Raw genomic sequence first — 23,087 nt, forward strand, 5'->3', positions numbered from 1 at the left:
GCGGGTCTGTCGTCTGCAGAAAGTAAAACGATTACCGGATATTTCTGTTGAAGAACTGAAGGAAAGCTCGGGAAGCTACACATGGCAGACAGCAGAGGTACGTGTGCGGAAGCACGTAATTTACTTACAAGATCGAACTCTGACCCGAAACGTTTATGCTACATTTTATGAGTTTGGGTGATTTAAAAATCCACGACTATCTTATAATCGGGATGTGTTGTGAACTTGGATGAGTACTTGCTTTCCTTTGACTTTTCCTTTAAATTTGGCACCATATATAAGACCTGTTGGCTTGTGATTCCATAATAGTTCACTGAGCACACTGTTCCCTGCCTGGTTTCGGATGTGTAAATATCGGTATGTCGAACCATACCATAAGTTATTGTCCAAACATGATATCATTTGCATGAACTTTAAGAGGGGAAAGCTTAAAAACGTGTTAGTTTACGTGTTAGTTTACAGAAAACTATTGAGACGTTGCTTTTTTGACTTCCTCTTTTCTACTAGGATTATTAGTTTCTGGGCTTCCTCAACAGGTTGTTTCTGTGTGTTCAAATGGACAACAGTCATTTATCAATGAGAACTTCTGCTTTCTTGAAAGCATGTTTATATAAGGAATAACATTGTTGCGCTTGTGTAGTAAGTCGATTGACTGCAGTCTGTTCTGTCCTGGTTTTATTGGTGACAGGGAGAACTTACTACATATGCCAGTTAGGCACATCCGACTTCCCCTATTGGGACCCTATATCTCTTCTTTATGTATAGTTCCTCAAGATACGCGCCCCCTTTGGCGTTTGGGGGAGGGGGAACTTAACTACAAAGAGAGGTTTCGAAAAAAAAAGTATGAAAGATAGGTGACAAGTTGCAAAACGTCAAACTTGATAGATAAACATAATCCACCACACATAACATACATCCATGTACGCACATAGATATGTGTTTCAACTACACTTCCTTGACATTTTTTATTGAGGATCTTCAACATGATACAGGGAAACTTTTGAATGTTTATTTGTCAGCGCTAGCGTGGTATTCCCCATATGTCACAAACAAATGACTCAGCTGTGGCACGTAGGAGGGGGTTTCCCTTGTTCTAAAGGGTGTGGATGGCAATTAAACATCAATCAAGTCAAATCAGCCAACTTTCTATTCATACAAGTTATGTCGACGGGAAGGTGCCTACTCTCCAAGCAGAGGTTGAGTCGCGTAGATATAGTAGTATAGTCGGGAAAATTACACATGGTGACCACCGCTCCTCTTACAAGAAATCTCTGCTTGGAGAGTAGAAGGTGCCCACTTGTATTCAAAGTCTTGCAGTTGGTATTATAGGTGTTACCGAATAAGCAGATTTGTCGTCCTATCTTTCAATTTGTATGTAACACCATGTTTTGTTCAATTCCTGGACACCAAGCTATTTTGATGGTGACGTCCCGATGTGGGTGTGGAAGTATGATTAACTGATCGAAACCAGAGTTTTGTTTGCATTTTTGTTAGCTCATTCAATCTTATTTGCTTTGTGGGAACCCACCCTTGATACGTATTTAAAACAGTCTCTTCCGGGTGTCGTAATAGTGGTCTCTATCTAGAACAATACTGCAAATGCATATAAATTCTCTGTGGTTTCCATGATGTTCGCAGTGTTTGCAATCGGAAAAGCGCCACCGCGAGCATTTTTGTTCCGTCTTTTGCATGATGTGCAGGAGTCAACTGCTCTGTCCGTCTTTGGCACCCTTGCCAAGCCTCTAGTAGGTGGTTTGAACATAATATAAGGCACCAATGTTTCCATTACTGTAGCAGTATATATTAGATAACGTTATAGCGCTAATGCGAACTCAAAACCACCGAGAACACTGCATTTTCTACTTACCACGAAATCAAATGACCGCGAACTTGAATACATTCGCAGTAATGGGGGTGGTTGTGGTTAAAACCTGCTGACTCACAGTGACGTTTGCCTCTGGTCAACATTGAGTTACTTCGGTTAGAAAACACACACGTCATTTCCGGTTTGTGGCTCGCCCGGAAGGAGTCGCGTGGGGATTCTGTAGCTCAGTGGCGCGGCGTTCAAATTTCGTTTGTGTCTTTCACAAACGTGTATATCGATTGTTTACCAGTAACTTTCTTCAGTTTAGTTAGTTGTCTCTTGTACTTAAGCTAGGATTATCCATACAGAAAGTAATATAAAGTCACAATATAACGTTATACAGTTTACTTTTTAAAGGGCTAGTATTAAAAAAAGAGTATCAGAGGTTTGCGTTTTATCCATCTTGTGACAGTGCTATGGTCTAAATGTTCATATCAATCTTGTTGATAACTGCTACCACTTCTTTATAGGTCCTACACGGTTATTTTGATATATTTTCTCCTGTATTTTATTCCAGAAAGCCGACGCCGCAGCTCAAGTAGGCTGAGCGTCTTCACTGGGTCATCACTGAGTCTGACCGGTAAAGGAACTATTTCTTCTTGTTTTATTTTTCTTTCCTCCTCTTTTCTTTCTCTCTCTCTCTCTTCATCTCTCTCTGCCTCACTCTCTGTCGACACGATGTTGATACTTCCAAATCGCCAACAATAAAACAAGACACGTGGGAAGGGTATCAGCACCATGGACATGTTTTAGCGGCCTATTCGCGGAGTTAGTCGTGGCGACGTCTCCTCTCAAGGGGAAGCAGAAGCAGAAAAAGGGCCAGAATAGTGAATAAACAGTTAACAACATATCTCCAGATAAGGGAGGACAAACGTTTAGATTTTACCCAAACCCTGGATCTCCCCTGAATATTCAAAGTTATCATATTTATCTTTCCCCGTAGGGAAAAATATGGAGTGTTCTTTTTCTTTCTTCTTTTCCTTTCTCAGTCAATAGCTAATCAGAGGCTGGATTGGATATTACTTGTCATTGGAAATAGAGTTTTGTACTCACACACAACACTATAGGGCGAGTCTAATGCTAATCAGAGGCTGGATTGGATATTACTTGTCATTGGAAATAGAGTTTTGTACTCACACACAACACTATAGGGCGAGTCTAATGGTATAGTATTCTGTGCGAGTAGCTTGACCAAGGGCTACGGGGAAAATATTCTGCATTTCGCAAAAATGTTGCCTTTCAAGTATCTTTATTCACTTTTCTGTGCTGCAGCCACGTTCACTAGAGATGTGTTTGTGGCGTGTGCCGACAAGGACGAGGCGCTGGTGAAATCTCGCGTGATCCAGCCTCTCGAGAGTAGGGAGATCACGTGCTGCTACCCACAGCGAGACTTCATCCCCGGACACAGCGAGTACCAGAGTGTGGTGGAGGCCATGGAGACAAGCCGGAGGACCATCGTTGTGCTTTCCAAGAATTTCAAGGACTACAAACTGTTCCATGCAATTCTTGGTCTGAGTAACCAACTGATCGCCCAAGGCCGTGTCATTCCAGTAAAAATTGATGAGGTGAGCCTGATTTTACAATACATTTCATAGCAGAAACAACATTATATGAAATGTTTTGTCCACTAAGACGATGTAGTGGTGCCGTATTGTAATAATGATAAACATTGTCAAATTAAGAATAGATATTATCTTAGAATGTTTGCACTATGAATGTAAATTGTTGTTTGTTGTCACAAATACAAATCAGTCCCCGAGCCAATATCATCTAAATTTTATCTACAAGCTTATACATTTAGCGTTGGTACTGACTCAGCGTTTTGTGAGTTACACGAGCGTGGTGGGTTGTTAAACGTGCTCAATGTGTGGCTCTCCTCAAACACGGGGCATCTGGTTTTACGTCTCATCCGAGAGGACATCTCTAGATCTCTACCCTTAAGCTTGGTACCCATTATATTGAGAAAATAGGTGTAACGTGCATTTTGGAAGGGTATAGGATTTCGGGCCTGTTTGGGATTTAAACCCAGAAACTAAAAGTTTCTAAGTTAACAACCCTAACAACAAGACCACCTGCAGCCTGTTGAAATAAGACAGGTAGAAATGTTTTTGGTTTCACTGGATACCATTTCTATCTGCTGACTAAAGATTTCTGTATACTTTAGGATACGGACCTGGATGGTCGTTTCAGAGATGTTGTTATCTTGGACATGATGGCGATCGACGAGACAACATTCATCACTAGGCTCGAAAAGGCCGTAAATTTGGAAGCAAAATCGCCAGGTGACTCATCACATTCTTAATACAAGCGGAACACTTCGACACTGGCCAAAATATATTCTGCCATATATACAACTTGCTTTTTTTTCAAACGGTTCAGCTTTTGTTTGAGTCCGAATCAAATGCTGTGAGTGTGTACGTTGAATCTAAGAACTGACGTTACATGCACGCTTGATATTCGTTCTGAAGGAATGTAATATATCTATTCACAATACGAAAAGGCTTGCTATGAAAGCCTATGATGTACTTCTGCAATGCCATGGAGCTTTTGTTCTGATACTGTACTATTTGATAAGACTTGAATGACTATATGAATCATCTTGAAACCACAGGAATCCGTGAAGACGCTGCTGTATCATCAGAACCATACCCAGCAGACAGCACACCAGCGTCGTCAGAAACAAGCAGCGACATCAGCACTGCCAACACTGACTTCCAACAAGGTAAACTCATACTTATCATCTGCCATGTTGTATTTTAATGTTATACAAGATGACAGATGATGTTACCATGACATCATGATTTCCATAGTGGACATCCTCCTTATCTGGACGAAAATGACATCCTGCCTCTTTTTCTTCTAGTATGGGATGAACATGACTTTCGCCACAGCACTGAAATCATAAACGCCGAAGATGCAGTCACTGAATTTAACGACCTGGACAGCAATGATCCGTACTATAAGCACGAGGAAGGACACCACCTAAAAGCTGTGACAAAGACGATAAGCCTACACAAACTAGCACACTTCAGCCGCTCCAAGAGCCAGGTAGTGGCAGACAAGGCACTGGAGAAACTCCAGGACCTTGTGAGCTCGCGCATGGGGCACTGTGACCCTGACACGTACCTCGAAGAGCTTCAGAAAGCCGAGGTTATCATCAGAGAGACAATCAACAAGAAGGGGCAGCCGGTCATCATCAAGCGTAGAATGCTGAGGCTGAAGACATACGCCCTGATAGTGTACCAACTGGGCATCCTGTTGGACAAGGGCGACATCGATCTGGAAAACAAGTTCTTCACAGCCATAAGCGACTTCAGCAAGAACGACTTCAAGACGTACGCGAACAAAGGACTCATTGCAGGCTATACTGTACAATTTGCCCAAAGCGCTGCAAAATACACCCAGGATATCTCCAAACGCAAAGGAAGCAGCTTCACGTACGTAGAGAAGCTGATACAGCGGGTGGAGGATCAGATAGAAGGAACCTACAAGGAGCTCCTGAAGTCTCTCTGCGACATAACGACAGACAAGAAGAAGCACTTCTCGACAGAGATATTCCTGCATGTCCTGAAGAAGAAGGTAAGACAAGTTACGAAGAAACAGCAATATGTGATGTCCATAATTTCATTATTTGTAAGAAGGAATCTTCAACAAAGGAGGCTAGCCAATCATTAAGTTGATATAATTAATACTAACTAGTAATGTTTAGTACTAAATTAACTAAGTAGTTCAATAGAATGGATATGCATATTACTTCTGTTGATTCTTTTTTTTAAATGTCTTTTTTAAAGGTTATGCGAGTGAAAGATGCCAGCACAATCTTCCTAGACGTGCTGCAGAAGGTACTTGACGCCATCTTGAAGAACAAGAACAAGAAGATTGATAAGGTGTGCCGGAGTGGTCTGCTCCTAGTGGGAACCCAGATCTTGGTCTACATCGCCTCTAACCATACCAACCCAGGTAAGATAATAGTGTAGTAGCAGCCTAAGCTATGCTTGGAGAGAAGCCAATTGTCTACACCTTGTACAGCGCAGGCTAACATTAGGCAAACGACAGCTAATTTAATATTAATTGCACCACACTATCTTCAAGATGATCTGTGATTCTCCAATACATAAAAATACTGCTACGAAACCCAAAATATCCCTGTTTGCACGGAGCCTCAATAAGTACTTGCATACCAAACTTCAAACACATTCACGAAAAGGATATCAAAATATAGCTGTAAACACACAAACACCGGGATCGACCAAAAACTATTAGTGATCTCTTACACGGGGGTAATAATGACTAATCATTTCCCTCCTCAGGCATCCGTGTACAGGCTGTCAAAGGCAGCTACACGAACGACATGGCCGGCCTGTGCCAGCTATGGGACTACGAAGACAAGAAATGGAAGGAGGTGGCATCAGAAGTGTTTGACCTCTGCACGCCTCTGTGCTTCAGATCGAAAGATGAGGCCGTCGTACGGGCGGTTGCAGACCGATTTCTCACTGAGACGTCTACCAGTCGTGAGCAAAGCATGGCAGAGATCCCGTACCAGAACGACCCTCAGCTCGACCAGACCAAAATGCTGCCAGTGACAATAAGAAGCATCAAGTATCGTCTGCATGAAGAAGGCCAGATTCTGACCGTCCCAGACACACAGACATCGAGTGAAGCCGCTTTCTCAATCAACGGTCGGATGTCTGACACGGACGTCGTGATCAAGTTTACAAGGTACAGCACCCGGGAAGACTTGGTGAGTAAGGAGTTGTCCTCAGACGACCTACGGAATGAGATCCGCGTCGTGAGGAGAATGAACCATCCAAATGTGATCAACGTCTTGGCAGCGCACGATGGCCCCTCGCCGCCCTACTATCTGATAACACCTCGGATGGAGGAAGAGACTCTCATAGATTACGTTATCGGCTTGCGGAAAGCTGTTCCTACTGACGTAGTTGTTACGTTGGTCGACGCCTGCAGACAAATTACGGAGGCCGTGATCTACCTGTCTACCAAGGCTAAAGTAGTGCATCGCGACATCATGGCGGCCAACTGCCTGTGCCGTACCCTCCCTAACGGCAGGATGCACTGTTGTCTGACGAACTTTGGACTGTCTCGAACCATGAAGAAATGTGGGAGTGAGGAGAGGCAAGCGACGAAGTACGTGTGTCCAGGGAACCCCAAGGATCCCATAGCGTACCGCTGGTCAGCGCCGGAGTCTCTGTCTCAGGACATCTTCACAAGTGCCTCCGAGGTGTGGATGCTGGCCTGCCTCATCTACGAGGTCCTGACACTTGGGGTACATCCGTTCCCACAGTGTGAGGATCCCAGGAAAATGGAAGACTATGTGAGTAGAAAAAATTGATCTGTAATCTTGCTTGATACGAAAATTGAACAACTGCGTTACAGTACTATTTAAATCTGAGCATGTGTGCCACAACGTTGTCATGCCTTTCATGATGTACTATCTTGCTATCCTTCGCTGTATTTTTCCAACATTGCAGCTAAATGATGGGAAGCGGACTGAACAGCCGTCTTGCCTTTCCAAGCTGGATGAGAAAAGCCGCCTGTACCAGTTCCTATGGATGTGTTGGAGCGCAGAACCTGCAGACAGACCGTCCCCTGAGGCTGTGCGAGAGTTCTTGGAGAAAACAACAAAGAGACACTCCAAAGGTAAGAGTTATATATCATGTGCCTTCTGGATAGTGAACGCCTTTTCATGTCTTTTTCATTGGCTGTATTTTTCCAACTTTAACCCTAACAGTACAGATCTAGAACGACGCAGGAAGAAGTCTTTAACACTTTTGCTTGTTCTCTAACACAGGAGATTTCTCCCACGTGTTCGTGTCTCCTCCAACCCTAAGGGGTGAAAGTATCGTGCGGCGGGTGAGTAGATTAACATATCTGTCGCTGTTGTCATAGAAGATTTACTTCTAAGTGAAGACTTTCACAGAACTTTGAAAACCTGAATTCTTGAATCCGTTAACGCCGTACGCTCGACGCCGAACGTTTCCGTAGATTTTATGTATTGACAACAGAACATGTTCAGGTGATTGGTTAAACACTGTAAAGATGAATTTGATTTGGCACAGTATATGTCTTATTATCAGGCCATTGTATTTCTGTCATATATCATGCATATGATACAATTCATAGAAATGCGTGAGTCTCTAATGTAATTTCAATTACTAGTACTTTGACAGAGTTCAATTTCTTTTTCTCTGTCTATCAGTCCATCACCAGCCAAGCATTCCAAGCGGGCGAGGAAAGTCCATTCTGCAGCAACCAAATCGCTGATGATGCACTCAGTATCAGCCAACCACTGTACTATGATCCCGTGGCTCCCGACTTTCCTAAAGGAAGTCCTATTCGTGACGCGGACGAATACGATGACACAATACAGCAGGTATATAAAAACATTATCTATAAAAACATTCAGTATATCCTTCTGCGACAAATTGCGTATGAGGTAATGTCTATCCCCATTCAGATGTTCTGATATGTTAACACTGTTTCCATATCTTCCATTGGTTCCAGCCTCGAGTCCAAAGGACAGACCAAGCCGGTCCACCTGCCATGAACCAGCCGCTGTACGACCGTCCCCGGCCCCGAGCCCGTAGCTTCCCTGTGAGGACCCCGGCCCAACCCTTGCGGTCGGGAATTGCCACTGGCGATGCGGACGATTATGATGACACAATCCAACAGGTAATGTTTGCTATCTTGCTGTATGACAAAAGCTGGTATCTCGACGGACTACGCAAAATTGCTGTGCCATTTCCCCTTGCGTGGTCTCACTGACAGGCGACGCACTTGCGTATATGAATACCATATGAACCACATTCTCAGTTTCGATACAAGATATTGAAAATCAGTGTACAACTATCAAAAATTCTTCAAAAACCCCTTGGCTAAGATGATGCTCACCGTTTTGCACCCATTTGCGCCATTTTGCCCTATGGCAAGGCGAGTTTTTTTAAAGATTGAAAACAATTCAATTCGAAATTTTAGCAAAAAAAGTTGTGCCACGGGCGCACTTTCATTTTAATGAAGTCCAGTGATCCTTGTATCCATGAAACCACATCTGACAAGGACGGAAGGTGGATTATTGTAGATTTATCACTTGATGAATATAGATTTTGCTTTGTTAGCATATACGCCCCAAATGAAGATTCCCCTGAGTTGGATGATTTTTCTCAGACCAATGAGCATTTGATCATTACTGGTGATTTCGATACTGTACAAACCCTTTAGTCGATCGGTCGTCCACATATTCCACCTACCATCCAAAAGTATTTGAATCTATTTCTAAACTAAGATGTAAGTTTGACCTACGAGGTATTTAGTGAAGTATGAAGTATGTAGCAGATGTTGTCAATGATCAACAGAAGTCAACAGAAGCACGATTATAAAGTATTCATAATATCCATTGATCAGTCTCTGTAAAATGTTCATTGTGAATAGTCGTTGCCATAACTACATACCAGCATCTTGTATTGTACAATCATGAGAAGTAATAACTGTACCTATCGTGACAGTAATCATCTATCCCTTCACCATAGACATGCGGCTATCAGGAGCTAAATATGACTTCACCATACCAGACCCTGGAGACGCCTGGGGCAGAGTCAGGACAAGATAGGACAACTGCGTCTGCCGTGCATCTCCGCCAGGGGGCCCGGCCCAGGCCCTATCGCGCCAGGGCTCCTTCGGAGGAAGGGGAATCTCTACCACGTGGTCGGCTGCATACTGAGCCCACACGGCCTAATCCAAGAGTCCCCGACCCCAGAATGATTCAGTCAGAGATATTCTATATCTAATGATTTGTAATAAAAAACTAGAAAGGCCGACATTTGCTTGAGAGCAAATACAGCATATTTCAGCCATCTCCCTCCCCATGCAACAATAGGCTATTTCAAAATCACCCATTTGAAAAATCACTTTTACTAATGACGGTTTAACCCAAAAATGAGTCTTACAAAATTCCCCCGTTCAAGAATGGACTCCGAGTGCACCCTATGTGAATTTGCACAATAGACCAGTCCAGAAATACTCCCACTGAAACCTTGGCCTTTTGAATAAGAAACCAAATCCAAAATTGAATTTAGCAAAAAAGGTCCCAGTGCATAAAAAGGTATAATAGACCAGTCTAAAAACACTTCCACTAAAATTGAATTTTGAATCATCACCCGTTCAAAACTGAATTTGAAAAAATCCCCCTTCCGTGTGCAAAAAATGGACTCTTCCATGTAAAGTAGAGCAGTCCAAAAATACATCCGCTAAAATAGGACTTTGACATAATCACTAAAGTCCAAAAAATGGATTTTTAAAAAAAGCCCCCTCTATGCAAGAATGGACTCTTCCAGAACACCCATGTAAAATTGCAAATTAGACCAGTCCAAAAATAACCCTACTGAAAGACTTTGACAAACTAGAAGTCACCAAAGTCCAAAATATGAATTTTGAAAAATCCCCCCTCCGTGCGAGAATAGACTCTTCCAGCACACATTCTGTAAAATTGCAAAATAGACCTGTCCAAAAATGCATCCACTGAAAGACTTCACCAGTCCAATGATGAATTTAAAAAAAAAATGAACCCCTCCGTGTACGAATGGACTCTTCCAGATAACACCGGGCTCGCTGATTGGCTGCCACTCCCCCTCTTTAGGATATAGATTCAGGCTAAGTGATTGGTTACCTATCTAATTAGATTAAATAGACATATATGCCAGTAGGTGCAATCTGCAGCTGGGGGTCAACGACCTTAAGGTCATTGACCCCTCTGGCTATTGGAAAATGACAAAAAAATCCCCCAATATATCATTTTGACGTAGTCTATGACAAAAATTATACATGTGTCATTTGAATAAATATCTAGTGCACCCTTTTACCAAAATTTAGGTCATTTGGTTTTAAAACCAGAGCACAAGAGCCAAAAGTGTACTTTTTGGTCATAAAATGGCCAAATAATCGCAAAATTGAGCATTTCATTGTACCGTATGCCTCAAGTGTTATTGAATCCATGGGCGCATATGTCTAGGGCACTCCTATACTAAATTTCAGGTCATCCGGTTCTAAAACCAAGGTACAGGAGCCAAAAGTGTCCTTTTTTGGTAAAAAAATGACCAAAAAATTGCAAAAATAAGTATTTCGTTATACTGTACACCAAAACTGATATTGAATCTATATGGGGGACTTATCAAGGCACATCTGTACCAAATTTCAGCTCATTCGGTTATAATACCAGGGTACATATACAGTTTTGGTCTTAAGATGACCAAAAAACCTTAATAAAATCATTTAAGAGACAGATATGGAAAAAATGAAAAAAACGTCCGAGGGTATTGGCCCACTCTACCCTTGTGCCAAATTTCAAGTCATTCGGTTGAGGAACAAGGGAGATACCGTGTTCTGAAGATTTGACAGGAGAAAGAAAGAAAGAAAGAAAGAAACATTACGAATACAATATATTTCACCATACCTATGGTATGGCTGAAATATAATGAGTCCAACTACAAGACTCATGTTTAGGAATATAGCTATCGATATCTGTACTTCTAATACTTCTGCAAAAGCTGCTGAAAGACGCTTGGGCTATTAACCGCTAGGCCCAATTGCGCGAACCCTAGAACCTAGTTAGCATGATCTGTTTGGTCGAAGTAAGCTTCATAAGCTTTTCTCTGAGCTAGAACTGTAAGAAATACTAAAAGAATAGCCATTAAATGCTACAATTAGCAGGCAAGCCCCCCAAGGTCTATCTATGCAATCTGTATCCATATATTACTACTGTAAAAATACCTGTAATATAACAAGTTCAATGATGTTGTTCCGATGCATAAGCAGAACATAATCAGGTATATTTGTAATACCAACATGTTTGAGTCTGATATTTCAGACTATTGTGTATGATAATATTTATCTATATACTACTGCGGTGAACAAATTTACTTCTCGTGGATGATAACGGTTATAGAAGGTATATTCTTTACGTAGGTGCTGGTGTGTTAGAAAAATGAAAGATAAACTGATGTGCGATATCAAGGAGGTTTGAATATTTGAACCTCCTTCGCGATATATAGTTAGATATTTCGTAACCTACTTTGATTTTAGGAAAATGTATACATATTGAACGCTAATCTAGATATGCATTTTGCGCATGCCTCTTTTTCAAATGTGTACTATGGTGGTGGTATTGTCACACTGCATTTAGATGTTCTGGTGCAACAGTGATACTTAGATGTCTAACAGGCAGAAAGTCCATGACTTACGGAAACACATTTCAGTGAATGGTGTATTGATATGAGGGTATATGGTGTAAGTGTATACTCAGAAGCTGTGTGTGTGTGGTGCGTGATATAGATAGGGATCGTCAGCGCTAGTTCTGGGATTATCGCCGCTGTATATTTTTGTATCAAAATTTAAGAGCTGGATACTAAGGTGCTTAAGATACAATATTACCTCCACTAGGATGGCTCTGGTAGTGTTGTTTTCTTTCATAATTTTTGTATTCGTTTTGTATATCATTAAATCAAAGAGACAAAGCCATCATTCATTGTGTGGGATATCACCGCGGTGATTTAGCACGGCGTTATGATATTACCATATCTTCATAATGTATAACAAGGTCTAACCACATACCAAATATCACGATGATCCATCTACGCCGTGTTGAGTTATGCTTATCACTCCCAATACGACAATCCTAGAGTATAGCAATAGGCTTGCCCCAGAGGCGTCACCAAAAACACACACGTACTCACGTCAACACGAAGATATCGACCACACAACAACGGAATTTCGAAACGTGTTCTTTATTGACGCTTGCTCCCAGTCAACATATACATTGTTCTTCCTGAGGCTATCAGTTAAGATACGTTTATTTTTGCAGCAGAAGTGAATATACAATGCAGAGACAAGAGCGTTCCTTAATCAAACTTTGTAATACGCATATAAGCGAAATAGAGTTAGTTCAGATGTAGGCATTTATAATACGTCACTTTTAAAATGCTCATTGATTAGAAGGGTGCAAACGTCATTACTGTTCTGAGTACACAAATTCTGTTGCTTTTCTTTATCACAAAAAAAGCCGCGGCAAAAACGCGATAAAAATACAAGTAGAGAAGTACGCAAGTGAAATGCCAGCCATTTCTAACTAATTTAACAACTATAGTAGAGTCTCGTACATTTACGCGAGATTCAGTTGAGATGTGTATTTCATCACAATTAATACTCTGGATTTGAAATACCCGTCATCCTTTTCAATTCATCAAAATCGATAATAACTGATTTGTAGCCAGATGTTGCAGGATGTACATTTTTTTCGGATGACATAGTTTTCTTTAACACTACCAGACTAAGACATCCGAAACAGTCATCTGTACCAACCCCCATCTGCTTGGAAACAACAACATATTCACATTTCTTATGCAGGCCACAGACGTGCAAAAGCCATTCTTGAAATTCCGTTTCAAGCCGACCATTCATAAGAAGAGCCATTGCTTTAAGCTATACAATTTAAGTAAAGTTAGCATCAGAATTCATGGATTCGGCACAAGTTCTTTACATAATATTCCTATGTATTTGAATGGATTCACTCTTTTCATATTCAAAGAGATACAATGTGATCCGGTCATTTCCCACATACCCGACCCTTCCTTTCTATACCTTAATATAATCGAACGCACCAAAAGTAAACCTTGAATAAAATTCATATCAAAATTCTTGGTCTTCAAAAAGTTCAAAGATTTTCAAAGTAATTATTTACATTTGGCAAAATTTAGGTTTGAAATAGAAGCCTTGGATAATGCAAGTTCCCAAATTCATCTTAATTGGTCCATATAGTATTGGATGACGTAACGTAATACGCCTATAATACTTCTTCCGATTCTTTGACTAGCCTCAATATCTGAGGAAAAAAATGTTGAGATGCAAAAAAATAAATAGTTGCCGTTATAAAGTAGGCAATCTACTAATACCATGACGTTTCTTGCAACGGTTACTGGGAAGTCAAAACAATTTCGTTCGAATCGGTGTACTCTTGTGAGAGAGCTACAGCACTTACGTATTGTGATAAAACGATCACATCAAGGTGCATAAAAACTGAAGTAGGATTTTAACAATTCCCTTCATTTTGTACAAGTGCCTCTGAACCTCCACACGTAGGAAATATATTTCTGTAGTGCAGAGCGTGTAGATGCCAAAACGGCAGAGAGAGAAGACTTAGAATTATTGTAACAAATACTACAAGAATTCTTGTTAATTACTCATGGCCCTGCTGTACTACCCCATGTTTCAATCTACTGAGGTATAATGGTAAATCTACAAGATACTACACCAATTATTCGGTAACAACTAGTTTTGGTGTGATCTATTTTTGGTCTAGGCACTAGTGTCGAGTTAATGTTGTAGGCAGGGTAGTCAACTCATGCGCCTTGTGGCGCAATACTCAATGAAGTCGCTAGGATGAAGACAGGCGCTGCAGACACCTCTACCATGCAGATGCCAGAGCGCTTGGAACACCTCAGTTGGGCAGCGGTATTATATTAAGGGAGAGCTGGCAGTATTTTGTAACAGATTCTGAAAAAGAGAATGCGCTGGAGTAGTGACAAGTGCATGCATAGCGTGACAGAAGAATTTTGCTCACCAGCAATAATATAATGCAGAGCTCATATTTGCCACCAAATGAGAAAACGAGACACACAACCGTATCTCCCCAGCGAACAGAACACTACATCTCATGAGGGGAGGAAAATTCACAATTAAAGCATCAAAGATAGCCTGGTAACCATATACCATCGGGCCCGGGAGTTTCTGTGTACCAGCACGATGCTGGGAGTGTTGCGCGCCCGCCCTGTTCATAAACGTACACCGGTCATTTTTACGGATTTCGTTTCAATTACTACGCTACAGAAATAACAAAGGCCAGCCGGCTGGAAAGATAGGCTGGCTGAGAAAGACCAATGGTTACAGGAAAACCCCACCCGGCTTATGGAGAATGGTTACCAGGCTATATCAAAGGATGATGCGGTCAAAATACGTGCATCTCCTCCAGCTGCAAAGCAACGACCACAGCAGACAAGCAGATACTGAGAAGAGCAAACAGTTTCAGGACGCGATAGACTTAGAACTTCTCAGAAGGACACAGATTTGACACAACACACAACACCACCACCGTCACCCAAAATTTAACGGCCACATTGTTGCGTCTTGAGCTTCTTCTGCTTCGGTCTCCACGGGTTGTTCCTCATCCGTAGGTGTGCTGTGGCACGACGCTTAGCGTCATCTGACAGTAGTATGTGAAGGACTCTGCAAGAAAAACGTGTGTAGATAGAAGGTGAGTAACTTTGCTTGTAATACCATTGGTTAAGTGGAGAAAGCACAAGCAAACTTTTTGAGCATACCACACAAGACGTGAAAATATCCATGCTCTCCATCCACGGGAGGGCAATATCCATGCTCTGTGAATCTACATGGAACTTGAAGAATTAGTTACGGGTTATATCATGAAAAAGCAGAAATGGCTTTGGATGTTGGGACCATTACATATGGTGACTTGATATCAGGGGTTTGTACCCTACATGTTGCATCGGTAAGGCATACTGGGGTTAAAGCACATGGCATGTTGGTCATGCGTGATCATGACGTACCGATATCACGCAATTACAATATTTCAATACCTCAAGCATGATTAACTCATGTACATTACAGTAACTCATTACCATCCGACACACAATACTCATTTACACTTTACACATTATAACATAACGCGAGCACGTCCACATTCATGGGCATAGAATCATGGAGCGTGCCAGCTGAAACAAAGAAGAAATTCTGGAAGTAATCAATGTTGTTAGTGTTGGAGGAAAACGGGGTTAGTAGTAAAGGTTCGTAACGGTTAAATGACATGTGATGTTAACATGCTTTGTGATCAACTATGATGTTGCATAGTAATGGCACGCGTAAGCTAAATGTCTCTCGAAACTTACCTAGGAAGTTTGTGAGGAACTTTGGCTTGTTTTCCCAGTACACGCCGACGAAGTAGAAGGGGATGCCCGACAACATGATGATGGTACCGAAGAGACATTCGTACGGGATTTGTACAAATGAGAAAACCACCAGGAAGATGCAGACAAGCAGGAAGATGATTGGAAGCGCGAGTGGGACCTACGGAAATAGTACCAATACGATTAATATTCTGCTGCATCAAAAATTTTCTGCACAGAACAGAACGTGTTCATTTCACAAATACATAGTCCTATCGGGCACGTTATCCCGAGTTCCTAAGTTTTCCCCATGTGTCAATGATCGCTTCCTGCCAACGTGCCCAAGGAATTTACACGCTGGCCAGCTCAACCTTTGCGCCATACTGGTCTCCGATCTATAACTCAGTCTGACCACAACTTTGGAGTTGGGTGAGCAGGAACAAACTTCAACAAACTCAAAGACAAACAAACAAACAAACAAACAGGATAAAAAAATACCTCCGTTTTTACAATGGTAACAACTACGTGGAAAAATCGAAAAACAACAACAACAATTTATCACTGATCCCTAAAACACCTCGCCATTACACTCCATATCCGCCTACCTTGTACGGCCTCGGCATGTCCGGTCTGCGGTACCTCAGCATGATCATGCCGACAGTGGCGATGCCGAACCACAGGTACCAGATGTAGCTGACGTAGTTGATCAGGACAAAGATGTCGTCTGACACCAGCATGATCACCGACAACGTGCACTGAAAGGAGACCTCAGTGTTATCCCGTAGCGAATACAGAGAGCTGACAAAGTTCATGTTTCAACAAATGTTATCAAATCTTATACAAGACCTGAAAATGCTGCAAAAGCTCCACCAGATGTATAATAAACAGGTACAAACAACACACCTGTAAACATTAACAAGAACCCCTTACCGTGAAGATGAGAGCCGGTACTGGAGACAGACTCCGTGTGTGGATCATGGCCATGACGTCAGGGAGATGACCCTCGCGTGCACCAACAAAGAACAACCTGCAGGACGTAAACGAGAAATATGAGATCTCATTCCTCCCTTAATTACTTGTTCTTTTCCTTAAATTTCTTAATAACTAATTGCTTAATCAACTATAACAAACGGGTATGTACATGAAGCCTCAACAAATGAGCGCCACAATTTCCGATTGAAACCAACTTAGTCACTATAATCACTGACCTTCCGGAAGTGAAAAGAGAGCCATTGACCCCTCCAAAGCAGGACAAGGCCACGGCCACTGGAATGATCCAGGACATCACACCGAGGAGCTGGTCGCCGAAAGCCTGCATGGGAAATAACGGACAATAATTCAAAATAACGAAAGCTCTTATGGGCTTGAAATGAATACGATAACTAAATGCTCAATAACTATAATTTTGCACAAAACATTGAAAACGATTTATTTTTATTTGTAAAACAAAGCAGGACTACCAACACAATTGCAAAAAAGTAAAATATCATAGGAAAGTTTGCTGAAAATACAAATAAGTGCGGGACACTCACGACGGCCACGGCGGGAGCAGCAAGCATCTGCGCCGGCGACAACACCGTGAAGTACGCGATGTTGCTCAGAACATAGACTCCCGTCACCAGCGATAGACCAATGATGATGGCCCTTGGAAGATTTCTGGAAAACAAAAATGAGACAACCTGACGTTTTCAACATGTAAAACCATCGATTTTTCATTTGGACCAAAGTTTCACACAACTCTGTCAAAGGATACCAACTGCACAGGTTAGCAGCATTGAATTCTTTAAATGTGAAAAAGAAAACAACTTACACAAATGGGTTCTGTAGCTCTTCTGTGACGAAATTGAGGTAGTTCCTGTAAAAGAAAAACGGTTTTGGTAGCAAATCTTACCTTTTCAAGCAATGCAAATAAAAGACAAATTCAATAATACATTAGGCTTCCATTTCTCCGTCATAGCAGACGTCCCAGCAAAATACGTCAACTCACCAGCCTCCATAGGCGAAGAGTCCGGAGTAGAAGCCCACAGCTATTGAGCCCACGTCACTTGTTGTGCCCTCAAAAGCTTTGTCTGGCCTCAGGTATTCCGCTTCACCTACGAACAAATTAAAATTTAAGAACAAATTGGAAAATTTAAGTTGTGATTACGGTCTTAAAAAATAGGGTTCGCAATAGAATTTTGTTTTCATTTTCATCACTCAATTTTATTTTAATTGATTAATTATTTAATTCTTAATTAATTAATTAATTTCGTCTCTTACCAGGGCGGAACCCTAATAAAAAAGGTAGAATCCACAGGTCTTTGCTGAAGTTAACATACAAAGTGTTTAAATTACTGTACCAACCTTTGCCAATCTGTACAAAGCCACAGATAATGATGAGGATGAGAGCTAACACTTTCGCCACCGTGAAGATGTCCTGTACACGTGTGGCGGCTCGGACACTGGCACAGTTGATGAATGTCAACGTCACTGCAGAACAAACGTATTTCCCAAATAAAATTAACTATATTACATCATCTATGCTCTTGGATAGTGAAAATTGTAGGTAGATATTCTTAGACTCTATCAGGCTCCGCAGATCGCTGGTAGAATAGTAGAAATTGGACAAATACAGTCAATAGTACTGGTCGACTCCCGTAGCGTACTATTGACTCTATTTGTCTAATGTCTACTATATTTGACCAGTGATCCGCGAAGCCTGGGAGAGGCTAGGATATCCTGGGTAATACAACAATGACAAAGTTAAAGGCAGTGATGGACCCTCACGTGCCGGCACTACTGCAGTTCTCACAGTCACCAACAGGGGTCGCGATGGAGAGTCTGTTAGCACCAAGGCCAGGGCGAGGTAAGTTCGTCAAATAAACCATATGGGAGGGCTTTTATAAAGAGTATTACAAAGTCTGAACGTATGCTATCAAGTCATCTAAACTCTCACGAACTGATACAGAATACCAAATCTCTTAGATATAAGCATGTATTGGATATGCGGGCACATTGGTTAAAAACATTATCCATTTTAACTTCAAAATTCATCAATTAGTCAAGAAAAAACTATCTCGTGAAAAATTCACATATATAATAATCGTCCCAGTGATACTAAAAATGCTAATTTCAGGCAAGCTTAAAAGGATTTCTATGTAGTAATGTGATATCCTTCCCCTGAGGATATTTAATTGAGATACGTGTGATTGATAATCTGTATATGCAGATGAGACGCAGCTGTATGATAACTGACGTATACGTGTATTGGCTTTATAATAACACTCGGCAATGTAACCGAAAATCCACAATCCATTAACCATTAAAAGGTCTTTTCCCTTCTGCTAGTATAAACCCGTGTGTTCCAGTATCTAATCTGACCATATGCTGGCAGTACGTCACACAGGATGTGTGGTAAGGAGGGTGGTATGAGCCTGGATATTAGACTGTTTCCAGCTCCTCGTCTCAAGGTCCAACATGCCGCAATATATGTCTTACCACAGTCTAGGGCGTTGACCTGTGTGGGCCCGAGACAAGGGAGTGGTCATGGCCGGGTAAATATCTCCGACTGATACCGGATTTGGGGATTCCCTCCAGCGGTGCAGAATAAAAAACAAACACCGAGGACTGGGATTTATAAACTAGTGGGCGGAGCGAGAAAAACAGGTTCAACAGCTTATTTCTTTTCATTACTTGTAGATTTCCAACTCTTATGAGTCTTATGTTTCGTTCCTTGCTAGTGGGAAAGATCAGAAAGTTAACAGCAAGGTTTTATTCTAGGACCTATGATCTACCAACCTGATGAAATGATTTTCGAAAGGTTTCATTCTGACTTCGATTTCTATATGGCGGGTCGAGTATACTGTAATTATCACATACGCATACCAGACTGGGTAGTGTCAAAAGGTCATGAATATGTACATCATGTTTGTCTAAAATCCATACACTACATCTCAGCGGATTAATCTTAACACTTTCCTTTGCTTTCTGACAATATTTCTTCACTGGTTCTACACTTATCATTTTGCCCAGTTACTAATGTTAAATATAGTATTATGATATGTTATCAAATTCAGAAATAGGTTTCAGGTAACTACGCGGTTATCATGCAATCCATAGACAATCTAAACTAACGAAAGGTCCCAGTGTTATATAGTGGTCTCACGCAGTGCGTAACAGTGCTCAATTAAAGGACTAACCGAGCTCGTGACTGTCACGAGGTGCATGGGTGCATGAACATACACTATAGGGCTGCGGGACATGCACTTAGGGGGGTGGAGTGCATTGAAGAGCAGTCTATTGATAACAGTAACGCTAATTTACCGAAACAAAATGTGTCTTTTTCGTTAGAGAAAAATATGAAAGACTGTGCACGGAGACTAGCCTAATTAAATCTCACTCATATCAGCCCGCCCAGGACAGCAGAGTTTGTGTCACACAGACTACAAGGAGACTAAACATTATGAACTACCGAAGTCGCAACAACGTCACATGCCGAATACAACACTATACACAGAACGGTCACGGCCATGTCACATGGTTTCAGAGGACGTCTCTTCACCTCTCCCCTTCAGCCATAAATCCTAAGTGCTACGTTGCCAAAAAAAGTAGGCCAGTTGCTGCGTGGTATCGCAAAATCACAGCATGTGATTTTTATTTAAAACAGAGTATGTTACTACGTGTTGTGTGAAACATGCGAGAGCACGGGTTACGTTAGAAAACGCGGTGCGTCAAGGCCGACGGTCACAGAAAGTCTGCACACTTACCGAGACATAGAACAGCCAGAAGCCGGATGGCAGAGTCGGGCGCATCGCACGTCGGGAAGAACGGTTTGACGATGTAGTTGGCGAAGGTGAGCGCCACGATAGATTGTGTGGTGGGCCTGATGATGAGCAGGTTGATCCACAGGCACAGGAAGGCCAGCAGTTTACCGAAGTGTCGCCAGAACTTCTGCATGCCCGCTGACGAGCACCGCCCGGCGCAGCCCTCGAAGGCGTCCCCGAACGCCTCCAGGACATAGATGTAGTCTCCTCCCGACTTGGGGATGCTGGTGCCGAGTTCCGCGAAGCACAGCGCGCCGATGACGGTGACCACCCCGCAGATGGCCCACACGATCACCGACAGGCCCACCGACCCGCAGTTCGCGATCACGCCGACCGGCGACACGAAGATCCCCGAGCCGATGATGGTGCCGACGATGATGGCGACCCCGTTCATCAGGGTCACCCTCTTTTTCATCTTCACCGACTCTTCCCCGTCTCCGTCCCCGACGTCCATTTTCTCCAGTGACGGCGTCTTCTCAGTTGCCCCGTTGCCGTGGATGTCCGGTGCCATGTTGGTCATGCGACTGTCCTGGCTGGTGCGTTTGTCTAACTGTGGGTCCTGACGGAGAGATGTCCAACCACAACCGGCGAACAACTTACGGCGGCGGGGACACACCAGGGGGGTGCTTGTGGGAGGAGCCTACGGTACCACCTGTACGAATGAGAAAAGACAAGTGGTCAGACTAGTCTAGTGGCGACAGAGACACCTTAGTATTTACAACATAATGTTTTCCCCCCACGCCGAGGCAAACTGTCTATCGATTACATTTGCATACATCTGATATATACGCAAATTACCTGCTTTACTTAAAGTAAAATTGTATCCACATAAGAAAACAATAGCCTAGACTAGAGTAACCAATCGAAGAAATCTGTCACAAGTGCCTTGGTGCCGCTCTGTGTGAGGTTTATGAATATGTAGAAGCGTCATATCGCGGGGATCGCACGTGACCCACATACCCAGTTCTACAGAATGTAAACACTGGAACTCGTGACGGAGAGCAGACAAAGATAAAATAGAAGCGCAAATAACGATCTGTTTGCCCAGGGTCGGGACTCCTTCACACTGATCTGACCCCAGGGCTTCGTCTGAAGATCCCGTGATCTGTCGCGTTGTCTGTGGCGATATTTCTGCGTAAAGATGCCCAAAACACGGTGCCATATGTTTTGAAATACAAGATAAGGCCTCGGGAGGAAATGAGGGCTTTACTAATGTAAATAAAACATTCCCCTCCTGCTAATGTATGTATCTACAAAATTATATCATCGAGGCAGTAAATTCGTTTTTGATTATGGTCATTTTTCAGACCATTAGGTCCCTTATAAACAAATGAGGCGGAAAGACTCATGCACAGCACTATCATATCGTCAGGAACTACGAAACTGAAAGCAAAGTTTTCATACAAACGGTACCAACATTTAATACAGCAAAATAATGTGTGCTACTACTTCACAGTGAACGTGAGGCAAAAGGGGCTGCATACACAAAGGCGACTCGCTTCCACTTCATACAGAATGTCACAAAAGGACCAAGGCAAAGAGTCCCTTTGCACGCCACTACTGTACATCAGAGGAGAGGTGTCATCGTATACAGTAACACCTCTCTTCCGTAGTAGTAGATACTGCGACCGCGCTGTGGCCGCTGTCTGGGCGGTCAAAGATTTGACAGTCGACCAATTTGAAATATCTGTCAAAGAAATAGTCTGTGTAACGCAAACTCCGCATATAGCCTCCTCCCCGCGGCAATGTAGGACGGGCCTAAGAAACGCGATTAAATCAGGCTATCAAAGAAATAGTTTCTGGACGTTTATAATGTTTTGTTGACGGCAGGCGTCAAACCTCGGGACGTTTAAGAACCCAACACACTTATCGAGGAAAGTAGGGGTTAACCGGTGTGCTTGGCAAACCTTATATTAGGATTAGGAACGTTAGTACTTACAGGCTCCCGTCACATGACGAGAAATCATTTCCCACAGACCTCAGTGGTTCACCCGCCATCAATCTAAATCAGACGGATGCATAACTTCCCATCCCAATCACTCTTCCTGTCAAAAGTACTTTTATTCTTAACCCAAATATTTCTCGTTACAAAAGTCAAACATCCAACGAAAATCCGTCACTGCCATATACTAGTACTATAGATCCCCCCCCCCCCTGTATTTGCTGGCATGCCATGTATCTTAATGATAATAACATTTTCCCCGAAACATTATCGATGACTGAACCTTAAAACCGATGTCGTGAAGTAATATGTCTCTTTTTTCTTCTTCTATACACTAACCTTCCTTTAGAACAGAACGTCTAGTAGAAATGTCCAAGGATATTTCCCAAGTAAGCGCCTGTTGCTAGATTCCTATCAAAAATTCATCAATGGTATGCCAGGATTTTCCATTTGCCAGACACGCCTCCCTTGATTTTCTCCAGTTACATTCTCAATCCCCGTAAGGAAATTTTTGG

General features: G+C 42.3%; 2 protein-coding genes across 3 annotated transcripts in view; one reads left to right on the forward strand and one right to left on the reverse strand.

Moving 5' to 3' along the window:
* Nucleotides 1-14,604, forward strand: LOC118418363. Its single transcript, XM_035824238.1, has 14 exons — nt 1-97; nt 2,382-2,444; nt 3,137-3,429; nt 4,029-4,146; nt 4,476-4,586; nt 4,728-5,443; nt 5,656-5,824; nt 6,175-7,196; nt 7,354-7,522; nt 7,674-7,735; nt 8,082-8,255; nt 8,387-8,554; nt 9,409-9,683; nt 11,350-14,604. Exons 1-13 carry the CDS (start codon nt 82-84, stop codon nt 9,664-9,666), a joined length of 3,339 nt encoding a protein of 1,112 aa, XP_035680131.1. The 5' UTR covers nt 1-81; the 3' UTR covers nt 9,667-9,683; nt 11,350-14,604.
* The window catches only part of LOC118418364 (large neutral amino acids transporter small subunit 1-like), a 15,836-nt gene continuing 5,390 nt past the window's right edge, over nt 12,642-23,087 (reverse strand). The window contains exons 2-11 of one of the 2 annotated variants that reach the window (XM_035824240.1): nt 20,574-21,282; nt 18,172-18,297; nt 17,816-17,921; nt 17,639-17,683; nt 17,361-17,484; nt 17,037-17,140; nt 16,759-16,855; nt 16,434-16,583; nt 15,832-16,009; nt 12,642-14,422 (exon numbers count right to left, since the gene is read on the reverse strand). In XM_035824240.1, coding sequence (XP_035680133.1) covers nt 14,367-14,422; nt 15,832-16,009; nt 16,434-16,583; nt 16,759-16,855; nt 17,037-17,140; nt 17,361-17,484; nt 17,639-17,683; nt 17,816-17,921; nt 18,172-18,297; nt 20,574-21,150 — 1,563 coding nt within the window. In that variant the 5' untranslated portion in view covers nt 21,151-21,282 and the 3' untranslated portion in view covers nt 12,642-14,366. Of the gene's footprint in view, nt 15,152-15,831; nt 16,010-16,433; nt 16,584-16,758; nt 16,856-17,036; nt 17,141-17,360; nt 17,485-17,638; nt 17,684-17,815; nt 17,922-18,171; nt 18,298-20,573; nt 21,283-23,087 lie in introns of both variants that reach the window. The other variant, XM_035824239.1, reaches the window with a different exon arrangement.

The sequence above is a fragment of the Branchiostoma floridae genome, chromosome 6 (assembly GCF_000003815.2).
Source record: "Branchiostoma floridae strain S238N-H82 chromosome 6, Bfl_VNyyK, whole genome shotgun sequence".
NCBI lineage: Eukaryota > Metazoa > Chordata > Leptocardii > Amphioxiformes > Branchiostomatidae > Branchiostoma > Branchiostoma floridae.